This window comes from Hyalella azteca, unplaced genomic scaffold (assembly GCF_000764305.2).
Source record: "Hyalella azteca isolate HAZT.00-mixed unplaced genomic scaffold, Hazt_2.0.2 contig12546, whole genome shotgun sequence".
Taxonomy (NCBI): domain Eukaryota; kingdom Metazoa; phylum Arthropoda; class Malacostraca; order Amphipoda; family Hyalellidae; genus Hyalella; species Hyalella azteca.
The window spans coordinates 61336-86338 of NW_025942502.1; the positions used below are offsets into that span (position 1 = coordinate 61336).

General features: G+C 39.8%; 1 protein-coding gene across 1 annotated transcript in view; it reads left to right on the forward strand.

Annotated features, from left to right (window-relative positions):
- Positions 1-25003, forward strand: part of LOC108680565 (nuclear receptor corepressor 1) — a 34970-nt gene that overhangs the window by 5347 nt on the left and 4620 nt on the right. Inside the window, exons 2-6 of the mRNA XM_047883293.1 lie at positions 9558-9581; positions 21708-21942; positions 22873-22928; positions 23399-23621; positions 24240-24524. Coding sequence (XP_047739249.1) covers positions 9558-9581; positions 21708-21942; positions 22873-22928; positions 23399-23621; positions 24240-24524 — 823 coding nt within the window. The remainder of the gene's footprint in view (positions 1-9557; positions 9582-21707; positions 21943-22872; positions 22929-23398; positions 23622-24239; positions 24525-25003) is intronic.

Below are 25003 nucleotides of genomic sequence, written 5' to 3' on the forward strand. Positions count from 1 at the left end.
TGCTGTGCTGCTGCTGTGGAGGCCCTTGCTGCTGTGGCTGCTGTGCTGGCTTTTGCTGTGGCTTTTGCTGCTGTGGTGGCTCTTGCTGTGGTTTTGCTGCTGCATGTGGTTGCTGCGGTTGTTGCTGTGGCTCTTGCTGTGGCTGCTGTGGTTGTTGCTGTGGCTCTTGCTGCTGTGGCTGCTGTGGTTGTTGCTGAGGCTGCTGTTGTGGCTCTTGCTGCTGTGCTGGCTCTTGCTGCTGTGGTTCTTGCGGCTGCATGTGGTTGCTGTGGCTCTTGCTGTGGCTGCTGTGGTTGTTGCTGTGGCTCTTGCTGCTGTGCTGGTTCTTGCTGTGGCTGCTGTGCTGGCTCTTGCTGTGGCTGCTGTGCTGGCTCTTGCTGCTGTGGTGGCTCTTGCTGCTGCTGTGGCAGTTGTTGTGAGAATTGTAGATAATCGCTTTGTGGCTCTTCTGTATTAATTGCAGATTTATATCGTAGTTATTTCTGTTGCTTCAGTTCAGGTTGAAACTACTTACACTGTTGTTGCTAAGATGGTTGTTAATTTGTTATTGCTGTCATATTGGGGGTTTTAAGTTTATTCCGAGGTTGCAGTAGTTGTTTCCACCAAATTCCTTACTGTATGATTTTTTGTAAAATATATTACATTTCTCATATTTTGACTTCGGACTTAGGGGTTAAAGTTCAAGGCTATACTCTTCATAACGGATGTTTATGCGTCACCAAGGCCAGCACTAACTCATTACGTGTACAAGTTTCGGGGCGTCCTTTACCTCGTGACTGCCAGTTATGTAGCGGACCTGCTTATCAAATAAATGATTGCGGTATCTAGTATACATAACCCTACTCAGCAATCGGGTGATGAATTATAACCTTCCTATAACGTGGATGTGAAGATCGAATGAACCTTTATTAAGGAAATTGACGCGAGAATATTTTTTAATGTGCCGTCATCGTAATCACTCAATGGGACCGATGAATCTACCATTTCACTGGATCCTCGTACGCTAGTTTACCGTAACTCGACAGTTATATTTTACTGCTTTTGGTTGGGCAATTTTTCTGATGCTGACTACTCTGTTTTTGTTGACATGATTCATACGAAAGTTGGAAATATTAACATGTGCTCCATGAGCTTTTTCGTTTGCCATTATGGGTCGTTTGAGATTCAGATAAAAGTCCTGAGGTTCGTCCTTTGTTTGGGTCGCCCAAGGCTGAAACGTTCCCGAGGCGGCCTTCAAAAACAAGCTGCTCATTAATTCTTTTGCCTCCCAGTAATTGTATAGTTTTTTTCCTCCCTCTCCAGCAGGTGATGTGATTTTGGAAGATAATTATTTATGTAAAATTAACAAAATCGCGCTACAAATTTTCACATTTGTAGCGTGATTCTCACCTTAAGAATTCTCACCTTTAGATTTTATAATCAATGATGAAGTCATTCTTTGCACTCTGTCATTACTATGTATACTACCGGTACTTCTCTTAGCTTCTCCTATGCCCCAGAAAGATGCTGCCTATTTTTACCTGGGTTACCCTAACCTTTACCGCCCTGACCATTGGGAGCAGCCCCTTGCCTTCGCCCCTGCCTTTTTATGTCATTATTTTTACCTGAATGCCTGGCTAGGGGGCAGATTTGGCATAATTCCCGGCCACGCCTGTCCCTGGAATATGGTAATTCGTCGTCACATGTATAGTTTACAGCATGGCTCATAGTAAAACTCTATAGTTTATTTAACATATGCTGTAAACTTAGCTATATGAGCTATGCTGTAAACTTAGTAAAACATGTATAGTTTACAGCAAAGCTCTTAGTAAAACTCTATAGTTTATTTAACTTATGCTGTAAACTTAGCTATGAGCTATGCTGTAAACTTAGTAAAACATGTATAGTTTACAGCATAGCTCTTAGTAAAACTCTATAGTTTATTTAACTTATGCTGTAAACTTAGCTATGAGCTATGTACTGTATAGTGTATAGTTTACAGCATAGCTCTTAGTAAAACTCTATAGTTTATTTAACTTATGCTGTAAACTTAGCTATGAGCTATGCTGTAAACTTAGTAAAACATGTACCTATAGTTTACAGCATAGCTCTTAGTAAAACTCTTCAACCTTGCAGCCGACGAGTTTTACGGCAAGCTTGTACCCAAAGATAGAAATTTTCCTCAAGATTCATTGGCTTGCAGTTTAGTTATATATCTGACATCTTTTACAAAATATATTGTTTATGGATAGAGTCTCTTTGAAAAGATCGAATTAGTATGAATTCAATTAAAAGTGAATTGTCTGATATTATTAAACACGCAAATATCATTCCGCTTTGTAGGTATTTTGTTCTCGACATTTGTGTTGACAGTCTGGCACGAGCTTGTTTTGTGGACCGTCACTCTCGTATCATGCTTACGTTGTTGTTTTATGTCTGATTGTTGATACCAGATCGTGCTGGTCCTACATCTGAACATTGATCACATGTATAAACGTTTTGCAACTCACACCAGCCTGTGTTTTTTAGATGGAAATATTCTTATGTTTTCATTCCAACTACTGCTTGTTTCAAGTGTGATTTCTTCATCTTCACGTCGTGTTTGTACAAAAATAATTCAAGAGTGCAAAGGTTGGAGTACGAAACATTCCCTCTTGCATTGTTAATTATATTGCAATATTGCATGTGTAAAACAAGTTTCGTTAATTTAATGTAGATAAAATTCTGCATGAATTCTACATTTGCGGCTGATCCACTGAAATGTATCATGTATAAAATAAATTTAATGTAGATAAAATTCTGCATGAATTCAACATTTGCGGCTGATCCACTGAAATGTATCATGTATAAAATTAGTCATTCATAAACGATTCTGCGTATGGACTCAACGTTGTTACTTTGAAATGCTTGTACTCTTTTTAAACCCGTAATAGGTTATTAAACTCTAACGGCCAGGCTCGACCTACTCTATTGGCTTTGCGATATGGTGACGTAGCAGGCGCCATGAGCGAAGGCTTCGAGGTGCAAATAAGGAAGGTTTAGGCGTAGCCGTATGCGCACTGGATGCAGGTAAAGTTATGGCGGTGCAGCGGCGCGGGGCGGATGTTTACGACACCGACGATCGCTGATGTCACCGCCGCCCTTCCTTCCGTACGTGGGCTAGGCCGGCCGACGGCCTTATCCGGCCTAGCGTCACACGCTGAAACCTGCACTGACAGGGCAATTTCTTGTTTTCATGGAATTACTAATGTCGCATTGGAATATTTCTGTATCTGTACTTTATATTAAAATTTTTCTTCAATTTAGTGATGCCCACTGGCATATTCCTGCATCTGTACTTTTTATTATTTTTTTTCTTCGATTTACTGATGCCGCATTGGAATATTCCTGCATCTGTATTTTTTATTAACTTTTTTCTTCAACTTACTGATATCGCATTGGGATATTCCTGTACGAGTATTTTAAAGGGCACGTCAATTCCAATCGTAGCTCCTTTACTTCTATAGGGTGTTCATATGAAACGGAAACTACATCGAGACAACTGTAGGCTCGTGTAGCTAATTAAAGAAATCAAGTATTACTGTGATCAAATACGTGATGAATTTCTTTAAGATCTCTATACATGATTATTACTATGGGATATTCTCATATATTCAATGTGGCTCCCTTGCCAGCCTGGATGGACGCGTTAGTTTAGGTTAGGTCCAAGTTATGGTTGATCACAATCGAAATTCTTAAGTTATTTTTCATCTGGCTTATAACAAGATTCTCTTTTTACGGAATTTTAGAAATTGTTAACATAAGTTGCGTGATATTGATGCAAACTTCGCCGAGTAAATTGAATACCAAGGAAATAATTCCAGGAAAATCGCCGGTCCGCGCAGAATTCTTGTGCAGCAGTTGGAAAACATTGACGAAAAGATTGTTGTTTGCCACTCTATTTTTCGAGTCCTGTAAGGTCAAACTTTTGCTGCAGAATTTTCAAAACCTTATTAATTTCAGTGTTTTTTGCTTTGGATTTTATTTTTTGCCGTGACTACAGCGAGTTTGTTTGATAGCTTGTTCATCAAACGTGCTATTGCTCTCGTCAACTTTTATTCGAATTTATGTTAGCTTTATGAAAAATCTCGATCAAAATTCACTTGCTTAACAATTGCTCGATCAATTTTGCAAAAAATAGTTTTTCGTCTATTTCAGATTTATTAGAATGAGAAATAAATTCTCAGCGACATTAAAATCGATAGTTGCAGGTTACTCGCTACCTGAATACTGCAAAAAATATCCGAGCCATCGCGCTGGTGTAGAGATAATAGAAAGCTCGAGCGTGGTTCTATATTCTATAGAGTGCACCCTGCTGGACCTTTGAGACTACGGTACCCATTCATGGTGGTGAGGAAGGCACGGCAGGGATAGAAGGGTCTTCATGAAGGGTCTGGGTATGGTTGGGTCTTCATGAAGGGTCTGGGTATAGTTGGATCTTCATGAAGGGTCTGGGTATTGGGGTCTTCATGAAGGGTCTGGGTCTGGCTGGTCGGCCGGTCGGTCCCATATCGAGAATGGCCCGCTTGTGATTACATGCACGCCTCGCCTCGGCTTCTGCCTATCCTTGACTGGCGTCATGTGTGGAGGCGCGCTCACTCACGTCTAGTCTACAGACCAAGCCGGAGTCAATGTAATGCTAAACACGTACGCGGTCACTTGATTAATGCACCGGCAGTTGAATTAATAGAAGTTATGAATGATCCGGCGCTCATCTACGAGATCTTTGTGCCACCAACATATCCGGCATCATATTTGCTATCTCCCGGGTTGCGAGTATTTATCAAATATCCCGCTATATTTGTCAAAAAATTATCGTGTAACGGTTAAGCAGTGAATCGTAATCACTAAACCATTTGTATAAATTTAGGAATAATTTACTTGAAGGAATCGATTTCATCGGCCCTGCAGATTTGGCAGATTGACAATTGCCTGAGTGAGAGTATTTTGAAGAGCCTGATATGAATGGTCTGGCGGTATAAAATACCCAAAGTTCAGACGCATTCTATTTGTTGCTTATGTTAACATCTAATATTGTGAATTGGAAAATATATTTAGTATAGATTAAACGAACCTTTCAGTATAGAATCGCAGCCTTTTTTTTGTCGTGTGCATGTCAAAGAACCCAAGTCTATGCAATGAAAGAGATGGATGGCCACGTTAAAAGTTTTTGCCTTTGCGTTTGATTTGCGTACCGTTCCATTGTGCGTATTGATGGTATAGTGAGCCATGGCGCGTGCTATGGCCTCTGTATCAACGATAAAAGCTCATCGATTTTGGCTCGGTACTTCGTGTTGGTGGTTCGTGGAAGCGGGCTAGCGTTCACTGAAGTTCATGGTAGCGCAGTAAGCGCACTCTGTTTACACCGCAAGAAATGTCACATATTTTAGCTTGTGTGTGTTGCTTCGATTTTTTGCCTCTAGTTCTTATTTGTTTGTTTGTTTTTTAGTTCGTCGAACAAATGAGGAGTCACAACTTAACACCTGCAGACAGTTCTATCTGCTGTGTCTTAACTACTTACTTACAAACTTAATTAAGAATATGTAAAATTCCAGAAAGTGCTTCATTATTTTAGTGTCATCTCCAGAAGTTTTGCTTCACTCTTTTAGTGACATCTCCAGATATCAAGTAAAAAGCTCTATTGAAGAGAAAAATGCCGTTAATTTTGATCTCACTTTTTTACTGCGTAGACATGCGATGTACCTCTGCTGTGTACATACACGAGGTCGTCGCACTGATGCCACGTGAAAACAACACCCGCATCTCGCCCACGTCGCGCTGCTTCTGGGCAACAGACGCGTTGTGTGTCGTGGCTTCTCGGATTCTCGAACGTCCTGTTCCGTGCTCTGTTTTGTTTTAGGAATGAAGATGAGATTATAAATCATTTATTCAGTGCTTGCTCTGTTCTGTTTTAAGAATGAAGATGAGATTATAAGACATTTATTCAGTGGCAGCGCTGTTAAGACTTTGGTCTATTTCCCGGTGTTTTATGCTCCGGTGTATATGAGCGTTAATTTTTTTTTCAGCATGAAAAGATCTCTGGAAATAGCGATTTTTACCATTTGGCCTTTTTTGCTGCTGCCTTAAATTTTGGTTAGGATTTCCTGTTTGAATTTCCGTACATGAATTTTTTCGTTGTATTTTCTTCTGACTACACCACTGGGAACAATGTTCCCGGAAACAATTACTGGTCAGAAGTCGGAGTCGGTTTACTGAAGTAATATCATCCAAAACGGAACCGGGGAACTACCGACCATCTTGGTATTTACGATCACGTTATAAACGGCGTTAACTTTTAGGAGTGAAGCCAAGAGATAGCGTGACGAGTAAGCGAAGGGTGAGAGTGATGACGGTGCGTCACGACAAGCAGGTTGTGCGTGTCATGGTGATGAGTCGTGTTGCTGTACCACTTCCATCATGTTGAGCGTAACACGTTGTCGGCGGCTCGGCGGCTGCTTCCGCCCTTCATTGTCCTAACCAACACTGTGGTGACCTTTAGCCGCACTTTAATTTCAGCAATGAAACCCTGCCTTGGCTTTATTTCCTACTCGCCGTGCGTTACATTAACGTAATATCTGGCGACAGTAAGTGTAGTATGTGTTTGTTTGAGGGTTTTAAATATAAAGGTATTCACGCCTGTTTTGCTTAGAAACGTCCAACTCTCTCGAATACAGTGCTTCCTAGTAAAGCTTGTTTGTATATAAACCCGTTGCATGTTTTACCTTAGTTTCTACACATAGCAGCACAACTCGTTTGTTGTATTTACGTAAGCCTGCGTTGCGAAAGAAGTCATGCTCGAGCACGCTTTCAGATCCATTAGAGCGGCCGTGTTATGGCGTGTGTCTGTAAAACATTTTAAAGCAAGATTTTCCCTGTTGTGGTTCCCGTGCAAATAGGTACTTTAAAGGTTCAGGTTGAGAACAGGAGCCCTCAGGCGGGCTAGGCTGGTGTCCTATGGGATTCTATCACTACGTTTACTCTTTATAATTCTGTTCGTAATTCGTAAATAAAATATAAATCTGAAAATTTTCATGATTATTCAGCTATTTTTTGCAATTTCTATTCAGAAACAAAATTGATGTAAACTTTGTCTAGCATCAGATATGAAAGAAGAAAATGTTACACACCGATGTTAATTTTACATGCGACTTACCTAAATTTGTGAGACATAAGGATGGAGTACTATTTATTCTCTATTGATTGGTATTGAATGCACATCTGAATCATCCTTCAGTTTAAAGATATTTTTCACCAAAAACTAGTTATATTCGAGCATACTCTCGTGTAGAGTGAAAATCCCGTATACTATCAGGCCACAGATTCGTATTGAACTTTGGAAGCTGCCGACGTTAAAACGTCTTTCTTTTATGCCGCTATTTATAAGCACGCGCCTAACTGCAAATGTGCTATTCATTCATGTCCGCACTGCCACATTTGTTTGTATCAAGTCGCTATAATGATCGTCTGTCTCAAATTTTGCTGTGCTGGAATGTGAACAAAGGACACTTTCTAAGATATAGGTATATATAACATTTAATTAATACTCTTAATGGAATATTATATCTACCTATATATCGGAAAGTGTTAAAGAGGCTTTGCATTATATTTATTTAATTTGGGCTAAGTCGTCCTCGGTTCATACGAACCGCCAGGTCATGTGACACATGACAGTTCCTCTTATGACACTAGCGCCTCTATGCGCGCACTTTAAACCAAAATAGAAACTGCAATGTGCTACTCTAATTTTGATTTCGAACGTGCTTTGTTCGGTTGTTGTGCTAACTTTTTGATGTAAATACTAATGAGTGGGTGACTAATTAGTTTCGCGGGTGTTGTTGGCCCTTTACGCATTATTGAATAAATAAAGAGCGCACCGTGTTGCATTATTGGTAAATGAAATATGAAGTTGCTGATTTAAATATAATCAATTCAATCTTAAGAAATTAAATTCCCTGAATTCGGTTGCATAGGCTTATATAAAAGGATTAAAAATATCGCGTGTATAGTTGACTCGCAAAATAATGTGATACGGTACCAAATATCTGATACAGAACATTCATATAAACTAATTTAAGGTTACTGTCTCACATTTATTCGAAATTATTTACAATTTATTACGAATGATTTACTGATTGTTTGGACTGTAACAGTTCGAGCGAACTAGCAATAAGTTTATAAAGAGACTAAAGTTGAGTATCGATTAGTGGCCAGCAGCTTGAGGTGTGCGTGTCTTGCAGCGATGCATGTATAGTGCCAGCCCGTGTCCTTTGCTCGCTCATTGCCAAACTTCTTCCAAGTGTGCCATGCATTTGCTTACTTTTTGTTCGCGGTTGCGGATGTGGCACATCAGCAATGGAAGCCTCAGCTGCGGTCGGTTTAGGGGGGGGAGGGAGGGGGAACAGGAAAGGGAGTTGGTAAGGCGTCGGGTGTAATGTCCCGGTTGCTATGGGGTGGATGGTCTTGGGGGAAGGGAAGAGGGGTGTGGCGAACAACGACAAACAGTAAAGGATATGGTGCGGGAGACGCAAAGAAAGAGGTTTCTGTGACTGGAAAGGTTCAGGTGCTAGAGAATAGTTTTGTAAGAGGAAGAACGAAACGCAACGAGAAAACCAGGTCTTGTAAGCTTGGAGAAAAGACGTTGAAAGATAGAGATAGTAAACAGGATTTATATTAAAATCCAACAAGAAAAAAAATGTATCGGAAATGCACGTGACGGAAGGGCCTGGTGCTTGGTTACGCAATGGGAGGGATAGAAGCTATTAACTGTTAACGAATTTTATTATTTAATGAATTCTATTATTAAATGGAACAAAGTTCAGGCATTCCTCGCCTCACTGCCTCCATGAAGCACCTAACGTGCGCTCGTGCCCTGCCTTTGAGAGGCCTTTGTGTGGTCTTGGTGCTCAGTGTTTGCCGCGCCAGGCTTCAGCAATAACAAAGCTCGTCGAAAATAGCAACGCTTCATAGTTCACTTGCACGTGTTGTCTGTCGTCTTATGATATTTACATCAAAAACATACCTGCGGTCTTCTTAAACATTTTAGAGCAATTTTTATCACGATAGTTTGTCTGTCTCCTTCATGTATGAATAATGAACCGTTTTGGCAATAATGTCCCATGAACATACTGTGCAAAGTGCTAACGTCATAGTGCGTAAAAAAAATATTGAGCGAAATTTAGCGACATTTTATTACTCATTGCTCATTTATTTCAAGGGTTACGTTGATTTATCTGAAAAAAAAACGAAGATTTTATGAACAAATACTGTACCTGAATGCGATAGGAGACAGGGATGTCGATATTTCTTCTAGCATGTTGGACTTTATTGCATTTCATGTCGTAGTAAATGATATCAGGGCTCATTTGTTTGGTTTAGTTATGTACACTGGGATGCTTTTTGCTTCTATATTTTGCCAAGAAACTAAATTTATTGGCTAGTTAGGAGCTAATATTTGAGTGGTCTATGTTTGGTTACTGGAGTCTCGCGTTTTAGCTCTAGTATAAACTCTTCATTTTACTGACTTGTTTCTTTTGTTGCAGGAAATACCTGGAGCACGACAAACGGTGAGTAAACTTACTGCTGGGAGACATTGAGCAATAAGATATCACGTTTGACCAGCATTTTTTATCCTGTCTTACCCTGTCCTAGTATTTTACTTCTGTCTTCGTTGTCCTAACATTCGGTTGTTGAACAACTGCAATGTCGGCCTCAATTCCTTTGTTTTGACACTTGCCCTGTCATTCGTGGCATGATAATTTGACTGGCTATCAGTTGATTCTTATTCATGTCGGACGTATTTGCGATCTTCCTTCTTTGTGTGAGATTTTCATTGCATTCGACTGACATATTGACTAATTATGCTAGGACGTGACAGTTTTGCAGCGTCATTTAGTCAGGAGCTCGTGGTCTTAAAGTTCAGTAGTAATTAATAATAATAGTTCTGTTTTCTTAGAATATTATATAAGAATAACAATGTGCTGGCCGTAATTTTGAGGAGGTAAACAATAACCTAACCTCTGCCGTCATTCCCAAGAATAGCACAGCAGTTGAATGTTCATGCATCGCATGCCAAGCCCTTTCGAGCTCTCTTCTGAGCGCTTCTGTTGCTTCGGCTTAGTCCTGAATTCAGCTTATGTAGTACAGCTAGTTGCTGGTCGCTGCTGTATACGTCGCAATTACTCCTCCTTTTTAAGGGCTCGTTCTATGTTAGGATAAGCCTTGGTTTTATTAGTTTACTCCACTCACTATTCTCGTTTCTTCCATTTCAAACTATGAGTTATTTTTTGTTATAGCTCTTAGTACTCTTGTATCCAAGTCAATAGTCTGCTGAGCTGCGTGTGACAATGGCCAATTGGCAATGTGTCATTTTAACTTGTACGTTCTTTTTAAAACAGCCATTGGGTGCTTGAAGCACATTCGTGATGTGCTTTCATTTGCGTAATAAAAATATTCTGTTCAGTATACTAAGTAGACTAAACTAAAAATTTTAATGTCACGACATTGATGATGCATGGGATGCCGGCTTATATAAATCCTACTGGATGGAATAATGAGTTCTAGAAATACCCAGAGTTGGTTGGTGCCATAGAGGAGTGCCAAGACCGTGGGAGAGTGAGCACGTCTAAAGTTAGTCGCATAGTATTGGCACTGTGCGGTGCTGGTGGTGGTGTGGCGCAGTATTTTCGCCCGCCACGCCAGGCTATGGGGCATCGCTGTTGTTTCTTTGTTCCCTTTGTTGGCCGCTCCTCCTTGTGGACTGCCATGGATAATGCCTTCATTAATCTATTGTGCCGTGACAATTCAATGGAGAAATTATTTCGTTTCACATTCCCGGGGGTTTATATTTTTTATGCCAGAAAAGCACAAAAGGATGAAATTAAATGTCTAGGAGTGTCACCTAAACAATTCGTTCGGGATCTTAGTCTCGAATTGCGTTTATTTAATGCGACGATAGCCATATGTGCCTTGACAACGGAGGAAATAGATAATTAGATATCGAATTATCCAAGTTTGATTTTATATGCAACAGGAAGAATTTTATTTGATTCTGGCGTGTTTTTTTTCAATCATTTGCACCTTAACCATTTTTTGGGGCTCCATCTCAAGTAATTCAGCCTAACGTTCAGCCAGTTCTTGCTCACACATCACACGATTTTGTTGGGCAATTTTCTGTCGTGTAAACAAGATTAATCGGAAAATCATATTGGGTGTACGGTATATAGTATACGAAGCACGCTGCAGGGTCGTGAACCATTCATTATTGGCACTGAATTCAAACTGCGAAGAAACGAAGCTCCCCGCAACCTTGCCTTGCAGGTCAGCGAGTGCGAGATTGCCTCGATTCTCATGTGCTGGTGGAGCGACTGTTCGATGCCTTGACTGAGTTTGAGAGAAGCCATAAGAGCTTACACCTACCAGTTATACGATGCGATTTGGTCATTTAAACGACGTTAGATGACATTGCACTGTCGAATTTTGTTTACTCAGAAATATTATACGCAATTATTTTGCTAAATCAAAAATTTTGATATCTTGAGAACTCGTCGAGACACGATACTGGGTTTGAGTACCTACAAAGGTCGTTCGTCTGTTGGAGCAACGTGATTGGCGTTGACGAACTCTTTGACCTAAGTAGCGTACTACGTATTTCTATCTGCACCGTGAACAATGCCATCTTTTCCTAATTTTGTCTGTGGTGGGGCGGGAAAAAATGATCAGAGGTAGAAGTTTATTTTCCATTTTGTTTTCATCTGTGCGAGGCACATATGTTTTCAGAATTTCTGTCTAATTTTCCTCTTAGGTTGGCTAAGTTTGTTCTTACGCATCGGCGAGCATTATTCGGACTTACTTATTTCCTCTGTATAGTGCTATTTTTAAGTGAAGTTTGATATAACCAAGCCTCTATTTGAGATACACGACAACATGGTCCTGTTTCCATGTGTGTGCGGGCTCCAGTCCAAGGACTAGAGAAGGGTAGGAGCTGCCGGGTTTGGCACATGCAAGAGATGCTCAGCTTTAGGGTCCAGGTTCAGAACCGCTATCAGGCAGGCTTGACTGGTGCCCTATGAAATTCTATCACAAGTTGACTCATTATAACTCCTTTTTTCAAATGAAATATCAGTCTGAAAAATGTCTTGCTTATTCAGCTATTTATTTACAACTTTTATACAGCAACCAAAAATATGTAAACTTTGTATGACATTAGTTACGATGGCGGTAAATGTTGTTCTACGCTGTTCATTTTACATGCGACTTGCCTAAATTTGTGAGACTTAAAGAAGTAGTGCTGTTCTTTCTCTATTGATCTGTGTTGAATCTTTATCTGAATAAACTTCCATTTTGTAGATATAGATAATTTGCCACCAAAAACTAGTTATATACGAGCATACTCTCATGTGGAGTGAAAATCCCGTATACTGACTGCTCAAATGCCCTGGTTGTGGAAGATATGATAGGAAACAGACGTCGTAAATTACTGAGCTGTCAGTTCACGACCGGCGGTACGGAGAAGGGGAACTCTAAGTTCTTCTCAATTAAAACGGATTCTATGAGATCATATTCACAATTTATCTGATGATCAAACCTTGCTATGTCGTTCCATCCTGCGCCACACTGCAAATGAACTGGTACCTCAATATCCTCTTGCTTGACTTCATTACATGATTCTCAACGCGTGAGTTAATTGGTATTTTTTGTGGAATCCTGCTCTAGTTGGAGGGTTTTCTGTACTGTGATACTTCAGAACGGAAAATCGCAATTTATTTTTTTTTTGTTCCATGTCGGAAGCATTCAAATGAGCTAGTATCAAAGTATGAGTCATTACACGCTGTAAATATTTAGTGAGTTCTTGAGTGATGCCGCGTCATGCATACACCTGACTACACAATCCGCTGCGGAGATGAACCATGATTCATGAGCTGATGAAGCTCATCCCTGTGTTGCGCAACTATACCTGTGATGGACGCACCTCAAACTGCCTTGGTTGCTGCCTTGAAAATAGTTGTATTGCTTGATATCTTGCTGGTAATGTGTTGCGGGTATATCAAATGTATTCATTGCCGTTTAAATGAAGGTGTTGTTTCTGGTTGGGCTTATAGTTGCATTCGATTAGGTTGAATACCTTTTAGTGACAGGTTAACTCTACAGACACAACTATGGACCAAGTTTCGTATATAGTGTTGTCTTGTAGACATCAAGCGATTTGGTGTTGCTGACGTGATGGTGCTCTTGCTGACAGCCCTGCTGAAAGTTATTTGACGTCAGCTGCCATAGATGCTGTCAGCTTCATTGGATTGCTTGGCCGTGGCTCCCGGTCCTGGCATGACAGCTTGCCCTTCACGATCAATACGGAGGTAGAACGTGCGCCGCTGCTCGTCTTTGTTCATTTTTCTTTCAGTTTGTTTTGTTCTTTCTCGTTTCGTCCTCTTCTCTTGTTATTTGACTGACTTATTTAACCTGGTCATCCATTGATGTGACTATTGGTCTCGTCATTTGCAATGGTTTGGTGTCGCAATAGCAGATATCAGTCCCAAGTTTTTTTTTGCGGTGGGTAATGTTCATTCAAGAGGTTTAGTACTTGTCCGAGCGCAAGTCTTCCATAAGAGTGAATCGAATTAATTATCTCATAGTCTGCTTGAACTAGAACATTCATAGAAAGATTATCGCCTTTTAAAAAACCACTTGTGTTTTTTAAAGAAAACAATTTTTTATGCTGGTAGTGGTTGAAGTGGTAACGGGCGTTTAAAGAAAGGCTTATTTTCTTCAGTGTCCGATGGGATTTTCTATTTGTGTAATGTATAAACGTTTCAATTACCCTTGTGCTCCCTAAACTTATTTGCTAGTTTCCTTCAAATACGTCAAAAGCTTATTATAAGCGTCAATCAATTAAATTGTTTCAATATGTTTTAACAATTGAGGCAGTCAAATTCTTGTTCTTGATATACATCAGGATTTAATTTATTTTTACGCACATTAAAGAAATCTGAAAATGATGAAGCATGTGTTCAGTTTCTGCCTGCCTCTCACTCGTACGGTTAGTGCCGCTCTTTTGTGACTGCTTTTTACCGGATATTGCTCAAGTTTCCTTAGCGCAAATCACAGCTCTCCAATTATTTCTTGTTTAGTATTTGGGAAATTTCCCAAAATTTCCCTTTCATAACCTTTCGACCTTGAGATGGGTACACTGTACAGCTGCCGAGGTGAGGCAGCGGTGGTCTTCGTTGTCCCAGCTGTCTCTGCTCTGTCTTGGAAGGCGATCAATATTGCGACTCTGTGTTTAGCTGTGACATCAACCTGAAGGTTGTTGTTGCACGAGTCTGAATGACCACATTCCGATCATAGTTATATTTGCCTGTCTCATTATGACAGTTTGTATTTGATTTGTGATCTATGCATGCCAGTGCTATTGCGACATTCTAAATAAACCTAAGAAAAGAGGCTTTTTAGCGCATTTTTTGTTTTTTTTTTGTTTGAATACTACTCGGGTAGGTACCTCTAATATCGTCGCTGTTATGTTGCAAGACCCAGCACAATACTTGAATATCCGCATAGTAATGACGCTGATTTTTGTTTATTCATCATGCACACACAAGTATCAGCAGATTTTTTAAATCGTGGTTATCAAACCTTCCTACACTTTAATGTCAATGTAACTCCCGCAGTATAACTTGATCAAAGTTCGCATGCTCAAGATTACTGATATTCACCATTCAGGCAATCGTGTGACGTAATGAGTGTGATGCCAAAAAAAAAACATCTTACTGTTGACGCTTGCTCTAGGTCATTCAATATCTATAATGTAGCTATCTAAAAAACGATCGCTCAAAGTAATTCCTATATTCGTATTAATTATGCCGATTAAGAATGGTGTTAAACTATATCGTCTGTTAAATATTATTGTACAATTAGATTTTACGATAATATTCATTTCACCATTTTTGGCTTGGAGTAAAATTATATGGTATTTTTGTAAATGGTTATTTTTGATCTATGAAATTCTTTTAGTTTCATAAGTTTCACCAATATATTTTAATGTTTTTTTTGGTAATTACGTCGAATGGGGATTTTACCATGAAAATTACAAACGTCCCTACAAAAATCCGTGGTATTGACAAAAATGTTTAGTTCGAATTCTGAAGAAAAAATCCGAGAAGTTGGTTATCGGCGATGTTCGATCCGCAATGTTGGGAAGAAACCTTGTTCTAGATATTGGAATATAGGAGCTAATTTTGATGTTTAAAAGTCACCTGAACTGGTTTATCAAGTAGCGTTACCCACCCGTCAGAATAGGAAATTTACTTGAGCTTGACTCTGAAATTCCTGGTGCTTTTTTTCTTGCTCTCAATTCCTATAGGTTTTTTTTGCTCTCAATTCTTAGTGCTTTTTTTCTGCTCTCAATCCTATGTGATTTTTTTGTTCTTAATCCATAGTGCTCTCTTTTTTTGCTCTCAATTCCTAGTGCTTTTTACGAAGTATACCAATTTATTCTGTACGTACGATATGTGATCAATAGCGTTTAGTGAAATAATTTGTTTACCATTGCCTATGTTGTGTAAATTGTCGTAGTTCTAGAACATAGTTCTAGAATAAAATATGCATCAGCCTAGGGAATCAGCATTATCATTGTTTGGAGGAGGTTTCTGTAGGATCGTAAAGATGAAATGCATTTATTACATTACCGATCGTTGTATTCAAGCCACTTAACCGGTTTGGCTATAGGATCGGAACCTCAATGTAATTTTCGGCTCAAATTTTCATGCTAAGTGGTGCTGTGCGTTCTGCCAAACATTTACCCTTTAAACTCGGCATATATAATTCTTTCTAAAGTAATCCTGCTTTCTGCGTGTTGGCTTGCTTAGAAACATCGTGTATAAAAGGTGTAACGTATCGTATATACAGAAGCATCGAGTAACTCGAGTAACAGTCAAGAGCCAGTAACTGTCAAGAGCCAACTGTCTTTAGTATTTAGGACAGCCGTGTTCGTCGCTCGTAGTTGCGGTGCAGTGGTGTACTGTTTGCACTCAACTGCCTCTTGCGTCGTAGCTCAGCTACAGTCTTCAGTCCATTTGAACGCTTCTGCTCCGTACTATTCATTAATATGCATGCAGCATCACAAACCAAACGAATATTTGTTAGGTATTTTATCGCATATTTACTGAGGTAAATTACGCAAGTCTGTTTCATGCATCGTTCAGCTAGAGGCTATCAGGACTATTGATTTTAGCTTATCAGTTGAACACACTAGAATCTCTGTACCACGCCATAGAATTTTCCGGTGTGATCCTAATCTATTTCGGAAATTAAGACGTATCAGGGAAGTTCTATCATATTTATTGCAATTCGATGCTGGTATGTTGTTTTCGGTTTCAGGAGCCGTATGCGGTGAGCTCTTTAAAGTTATGGTCGGGTGTAGTTGTTTAATTTGGCTTGGTTACTAACTTATTCGGTTTCTATGGCTGCCCACGTGCGTTCTACGCTGTTGCTCTCTCTTTCTCCATCTAGTCTTGGCATTGCCTTTCACTTTTGCTGCGCTTATAATTTGTCAGTTGAATATATTGCGCATCGGTGCACTTCATAATTTAAGCTCCTTGTCTTCAGTTTGTCAATAAATGCGTCGTACGGTTGCTGTCGAGAGCGACTGCAATGGTCACTCGGATGTCGTCAGCAACAGTTGATCCATTATTATTACTTCTTTGCTTCTCAGTTGTTTATTATTTAGAATTTACGCCGCTAGTGTGAAGCAATTCTGCATTTTAGCTTACAATTCTCAGAATTTGCTTTCGATCATGCAGCAATAATTTTTGTACAACACAGTGGCAATTCTCGCAAATCGCTCCTTCAAAGCGTCGTATGTGACACATGTATGCACGTGCTATTGCAGTATTTTAAGTTTCAGTGAAGTATTTTTGTTTATTACATCAGCAATAACTTTCAATGAAGCTCTTCCATTGTGTCAGATATTGTCAGATGGAATGCCATGTTCATTTTTATCGTCATCCCAAAAGAATTGATTGCTCTGGTTCAAAGAACTGTAATGCGGGGGACTGGTGCAGTAGGGCTGAGTCATGATGTCCTGTGATGCATAGTTCATCAGAGCTTCTCTCTTACCACCTGCATGGACTTGGCAGCTGTTCAGTGAAAGTGTCGCAGCTGCGCACTGCAGTGTGCTGTGCCCCCAGGCATGAGCCTTTCAACCAGTCGCACGACCGCAGCAGTGCACAATTTTTCCTGGATTTTGTGGTTTCTTTGTGAATAGTTGGATGATTCACCAGGAAAAAGGCATGAAACTTTTTGAACCGGAGTTTGGTTTATTGCAAATTTCGACTACTTTCATTGTTGTTGTCATGTATAGTTCATCACATTCAGGGAATGCATTTACAGTTCTGGCAACTTTCTACAACGTTGGAGTGTTTTTTTTACCTGTTGCTTGCATTTCTTCATGTGTCTAATATTCTTCGAAATGAAAAAAAATTGTTTGTACTGGTTTCAATTTTGAAATGCGCGGATCAGACTTGAGGAAGTTACGCGAGAGTCTCCGTAGCATGACGCCACCACAAGCAGCAGCATCTGCGTGTGTTTTATTCATGTTTTGCAGCACGGCAAGGTCACTGGTGCCGTCGGTGGGAATATTCAGGTAACAAGGGAGGGAAGTGGTGAGCGCGCCGCACCTACCGCATCCTGTAGACTGTACTGTAAATGCGACGTCGCGGGGCTGGGTCGTTACGCTTCGTCGCCTCTGTTCCGTCATGCGACGTTCGTGGCTTTTCTGTGGTTGTGCGTTTTGTATGAGCACGCTTGAATTGATCCGCTTGCGTGTGTATGGTGGTTCTCCGTGTTATACTTCATCCGAATATTTGTCCTTGAATATTTAGAATTATATGACGAGTATTATCGGAAACAGTTATATGCTCAACGGGAATAAGATCCAGTGTAAACTTTCTCTGTCCGATTGGTCCTTTTAGGATCACAAGTAAACTGTTTTACATATGTTTGCGGCAGCGTATTTGCTCTACATAGATGAGGGTTCATAGCATTTTGACTGTACGGAATCTTCCTTCCGCTTTCTATCTTTGAAGAAAACATTGCATCGCGTATGCAGATATACCCTGCCATAATTGAGCCATCAAGCAGTATCACTGCCTTGATACACTAGACATATTCTCGACAGTGTACTTCAAAGCTTGATTGCTTTCTCGTATCACTTGCCGTCAAAGCTATTCGTCACGTTATCTCTGCAGCCGCACGCAAGAATCACGCGATACCGTTAGTTCATTTCTATGCTTCAGTGTTTCTCGGTCGCTTGTGTGTATGTTCAGTACGCTGCTGCTCTCTCATTCTTGTCGGTACATCGTACACTATAGTGCTTATCGTCTCTTCGCCTCGACCGGATATGACCTGATTTCTGTAATCTTCAGTTTTCCCGTTCTACGAAACTGTTGGTAGCAAGTTTATCTCAACACGTTCACGGGATTGCCTTGGAGCACTTCCATAAGATCTAATAACAGCTTAAATTTTAATAAATTAACATAAATGATTGCTTCAATTGCTTGTGTTCAAATGTATTCAAAATCATCGCTGGGAAATGCATATGAATTCATGTGACCTGATGAACGAACGATAAAAAACGTAACAGTGAATTCGTATCGTATAGCATTATTTGAGTGGACTAGAGTTCTTTGACCGAACTTGACCTTTGACGACCTGACTTGTCGAAGTGCGTGGTGTGGATTGCCTTCTTATGTGACGGTCGCTGCAAACGCTGGTCAAGAGCGAGGCGATTCTCTCACCAGAGCCTCACAAAGGTCTTTGCTAATAATCAGTAAGTTGATATTAAGAGCCAGGATTATCAGAAAAAAGGAATCGATGAATATCTGAGAGGTGATTACCTATTTTTTAGAATATGGCTGCTGAAAGAGGATTTTTGTTAACATTTCCATCACAAGTATGAACTGATCGTATATTGGCATGCCAAAGCTGGCCTTGACCAGCTATGTTATGTTAAAAATGTGCTTCGTTTATTGTGGACTTGCGACCTCGTAAGTTTTTTTCTGAAGCCAGCTTCAGGAGGATAAAGATGTTCTTTATCTAATATATCTCCCCTGCTTTTTGCATACTTGAATGTTTTCATTTTATATTCCTTAGAAATTCACAATAAAATTGATAAATGCGCAAGTATTTTAAGCAAAATATTAACAATGACTGGCTCTATCGAAAAGACACGTCGGGAAAACACTTATATTGTTTATAACTTTACACATGGATCCATTCGGTTTTATAATTGTACACGTGTACGAATAATGAAGTTCACAGCTTTTTATGCGAGCATAATTTTCTTGGATGCATCGAGATCTTCCATGCAAATTCTTGAGACAGCGAAAGTGCTAAACGTATCTACAAGTATACCCAAGTGGTACATACCGCACTAGTCTATAAGTAGACCCAAGTAGTACATACCGCACTAGTCTACAAGTAGATCCAAGTAGTAGTAGTAGTTAGACCCAAATAGCTCATCGTCAATACGGCCTATAGTGAGGATTGGCTATAAGGCCGTGTGAGTACAGTCGGTCTTCTGATTGTTTAAATTCATGATCATTTCTTTTGGTTGTTATGTGATGCTCTATAAACCTTATTAAAAAAATTCTTCGGCATCATTTCTTTTGGTTATTATGTGATGCTCTAAACCTTATTTTCTTTCAAAAATTTGTTCAATTTCCGGCCGAATTGGATGGAATATTGTTATTGATCATATCGTTTATTTCATTACTTCACCTATACTTCATCGCAAGATAAATTTGTCAAGTTGCGCTCGTATTTTTAATGAAATGTCGCAGCGATCATATTTCACTACTATCCGAAAGATTTACCGCTTTTAGCGTATCACTTATCTTTAAATACTTTATTGAGGAGAATATGCCATGCTCTCTCGGAAAATGATCTTTCCTGTTCAAGCCAATCTACTTCGAAAAGAAACCACTGCATCCAAATGAAAAAGTCCCTCCTTCTCATTTATTTATGAATTCGGATATTCTGATTATATATTGTTATTTCTTGAATACCAGTAATTTACTTTGTCAGGATAAAGCGCACCGATATTATTTGTACTTCGTAGTAGATCTGTTCAACTTTACATGTTGTGCTAATATGCAACCGTTTCCTTATTTCCTTAAAGTATCTGAGGCCGTTCCTTCGATGTTCAACTGGTATTAAAGTATTCAGTATTCTTTGAACTTGGTACTATTACTACTATATAACATCTTTTACATTAATAACTTTGGCCTTATGACAAATGCACTAGGTCCGGGTACATGAGTTCTTTGTTATCTCAGTACAGCACTCACGCAATCTGCCCTTGCCTCCGTTACTCACTCTACACATTTATACATAATATCCTTGGACATTTACTCTGAGCTGCTCGTTCCAGCACATTGTTGTTGCGTTGATATCGGGATGGTTTCGTATAATTTTAACGGCTCTGAAGTACATACAGTATATACAGTGGGTGCAAACAGTATCCCACACAAGGAAAAACTTATTTTTATTATAACCTTAAACTAAGAAAATTACAATTATCAAGTCAACATTTAAAGATATTGTTGTTTTCGCATCACATTTGTATTTCTCATGCAAATTTACAATAGAATAGTGTTTGTTTACGTTATTTTTTGGATAAGCTTGAATTAAATAAAGTTTTTCCTTTGTGTCGGATACTTTTTGCACCCACTGCGTAGGTTGGCGCGAGTATAAATAGGTATAACTGAAGTCTACGGAATACGCACGCCAGCTTTGAGAGCCGCGCTCACTTCCTATTACTATAAGTTTTGCAACTCAGAGAAAACCGGAAATGCTTGCTTCATTGCTAACGCTGACGCTGATGTTAAGGTGAAGGCGTCGGTACGTATTGCCGTTGTGTGCGTTGACTGTCAATTAGTGAACCACGTGCGCTGTAATCTGATTATTTCCATTGAACCAGTGTTGTTAGGAGGGTAGAAAGAGAAGTGAAGCTCTCTATGCTCTAGAGTGCGTGCATATTATTTCAATAGAAATAAATTCTGTGTTTATTGAGAGTTTAATATGTTGTTCTGTGAGTAATTCTCAATGCTGCAATAGAAGGATAACTTTGAGTCAGTGTCTATTTCTGACTTTACTTTAACTATGTGATAACTTACTCTTACTTTTTTACTTTAGCTGTTCAAAAAAGTGATCTTTATGTTCATCTTGCAACAAATTCCAAAACAAAATTTAATTCATTTGTTTTTTTTTATCTCTCGATTTTTCTATGGTTTTCTCATTGACAATGAGTTTGTAAATTCTCTACTGCTACATAAATTAGTATGATTCTTTCGGTGTACTTGAGTTTGCTAAGGAAATATAATTTGAATCGTTGAACTGATTTATTTGTTTTTACTTGGCTATCTCTATCTCATTACCATGGAAGCGATTGCGATGGTTATTGGTCTTGTTTTATTCTACGGACAATACCTGGCCGATAATGTCCGGAGGTTGTTTGCATTGGATCGTCAGATACGCATGTGTTAATGAATGTGTATGCAACAGGATGTTTTAGATATGCAGTTAATAAGATGTTATGGAATATGTAATCAAGAATATGTTATAGGATTAATAAGATGTTATAGGATAAGTATGAGTAGTTTACAGTATGTGTAAGTAATATTGATGTTGCCCATGTACAGGTTGCTGGACGCAGCGCAATACAAGCCAGCGACGATATCCCCTCCTATGGGGCGCAGCAACGTGGCAGGGGGAGGAGGGGGTGTACCGGCCCCTGCTCCCCAACCCCCCACAGGGGCCACACCATCTGTTGGAAGCTACCCTGCAGCATACCCGCCTCAAGCCCCGCTGCCTACAGCTGGCGACGCGCGGTACCAAACTCTGCTGTCTTATCGTCCCGAGCCTTACAGACACATGGTGAGATCATAGTATTTTAGTATATGTATACTAGATGTATTTACAGACACATGAATCTGATCCCAATGACCTATGTAGTCTTCGGCTCACTGACCCCAGCACTACTGCACCTGGCCAGGAGACAATCCATTGAAACTAATGCTATCATGTTATAGCAACATAGCGTTATCATCTTACAATATAACGCTATCATATTACAACATAACAGCGCTATCATGTTATAACATAACATAGGTAACGCTAGCATGCCATAATAACATAACGCTGTCTTGTTACAACGTAGCGCTATCATGTTACAACATAAGACTATCATGCCATAACATAACGCTATCATACCATAAGATAACATCACGCTATCATACTACAACATAACATAACGCTATCATGTTATGACATACGTAACATAATTTGCAACGACGCAAATGGTATTAAAGTCGATGACGAAGCTGTGGGTGCGAGCAATTTCATTAAAAGAAGGCCAAAATTGAGATATTTTGCGTAATTTTAAAGCTTTTACCATCATATGTTTAAATTTATGCATCAGGTCTCGTATGAATATTTATCTTTAAAAACTCTAAATTAATAAAATTTTCATAATATTTCCGTTAAATGACGCCAATAAACTGCAACCTACAACAAGTAGCCTGTATTTTGTGAATCATGTTTCATTGCATTTACGGGGGTTGAATTTTTATTAATATATGCTGACTCGACAAACTATGGCAGCCTATGGAGCTCGTGGTCTTTCTCAGATACCGTGTCGTTTTCTTTGTCTGTCTTCTGTTTTCTGGTGCATTATGAAGATCGCCCATATAAATTGTATTAAATTAAACGGTAATTTTATTATTCCCGGACCAGTACCAGAGCTAGGTGTTTGAGAAGAGTGTTACAAGAGGTTATTTTGTTACTTATGTTAATTTCTTATTGCAGGACCGACCGCTGCTCATCACCAACCAGAGAAGACCGAGTATCATGGGTCCATACGGGTTAGTCCTTTGATTTTAATTGAGTGATGACCAAGATATTTCTGTTGAATATAAATTACAAACTTCGTAGTCTTTTTCTAGATTGATTACTGTAAATATTTGATGAGCTCCATGGAACTGGGTGGAACTCGAGTAGTTTTTTGTCTATGGTTATCTCTTTTTGAGGTGTCAAGGAAGATGGTAGCGAATTATTTGATATTGAACGCCATTTTTGCAATCAAAATATTTTGCATAGCCAACTGCAATTACCTACTGCATGGAGTTGGTATTTATATAATATTTTACGGTTTTATATATTTTACGCTTCTTGAGATTTGTGATTATTTGTAGATATTAACGCTGTCATACAAACCACGCATTCTCTTGTTTGGTTATGTGTATCAAGAAAATACATACGGTGACTAAACTATTCTGATACTAAACTTGGTTTTGTAATTTGATTATACTAATTCATATTGTATTTTGTACAGGGCGTACGCGAACCGCCCCGGAGGTGGTGAATTGGTGCAGATCATACCTGGTGGTGGTGGAGTGTCTGTCTCCACGGGTTGTGGTGGTGGCGGTGGCGGGAGCATTGCAGTCGCCACCAACGTGGACAACAGCAAGAGAATCAAACTCTCGCAGCCGCCCGTCATGAAGCAGGACGCTCGCATGACCAGCCTACACGTGAACACCGACGTGCACCCCACCAGGGTGAGTGATGGGTGGCATGACCAGCCTACACGTGAACACCGACGTGCACCCCACCAGGGTGAGTGATGGGTGGCATGACCAGCCTGCACGTGAACACCGACGTGCACCCCACCAGGGTGAGTGATGGGTCGTATTCAGCAGCTCGTCTTGCTTTTATATTGCGCTCGACAAACTCTATGGGCTGTTCTTAGTTGCGCGTTGTGGTGCGAGACTTACTTGTCTCGTTGCAGCGGTTATTGAATAATTAAGTGATGTCACTTAATACATTCTCAGTTACGGTACCTATATCCGTCGGTTGAGTTAGAAAATTTTCAGTGCAGTCTTTGACAGCAATTCGAATGCCTTGAAGTTCTGATTGAAGCATCATCTTACTTTTTTTGCTGAAATTTCAGCAAGCTTTATTGAAGAAAAACTGATTATGTACACTAAAAATATACGTGATCGCAGTTTATTCATATAACACCGTTTTTACCTTCATTTATATTACCGTGCCACGGGAAGTGACTGCTTGCTTTCGTTTGTGTAAATATTATGTTGTACCGCCACTACTAAATTTTTTAGCTCGTTCAGTGCTGACAAATGTTGTCAATATTTGTCTAATCCCTAAATCGTTTCCAGGAATCCTCTTACTACCCCCAAGTGGAGGCAATCTCTCCGACGCCGACAGAAATTCGCGACGACTCTCCCGATTCAATCAAGAACCAAATCCTGAAGCAGATCGAGAGCGTGGACCGCGAGATCGAGAAGTTCGAAGCGTCCATCAAGATGATGGAGAAGAAGGCGGAGGAGCTCGAGGCCGCGTCCATACACAAGAGTGAAGGCGACCAGGACGGCGCTGCTGGTGATGATGATGGCAAGGCTAAGAACCACAGCCTCCCGCAGATCATTTATGCCGCCAATAAAGTACGTTGCTATAACCGTTGCTATAACCGCTATAGCCGTTGCTATTACGTACGCTATTAAATCGAAATGCTACCATTACCGCCAATAAAGTACGTTGTTATGCATGGCGCCTTTGTCTACCAGTACCGCCGATAATGTGCGTTACAATTTATGACATCAATAAAGTACTGTTGAATAAAAAACATCTTTTGGTAATAGTCTCCTGTTAGTAGCGAGTACTGACGCTTCGAATTGGTCAAAATTTAACGTTGGTTTCGGGGCGAGATGAATTTCGTAGTTTTTGAGGTATGGGGATTATCGTGTTGGAAAAAGTAGTCCTCTGCCAATTCTGTTGAATGCGTTGTTGTCAGGGAGATTCGTTAACCATGACAATGTGTGTCATGTACGCAGTTTTTGATCTTTTCCTACTAACAGGAATCGCTCGCTTTCCTAAGCTTGACATCTTGTCTGTTTATGAACGTAAATTAAGATTCATTTTG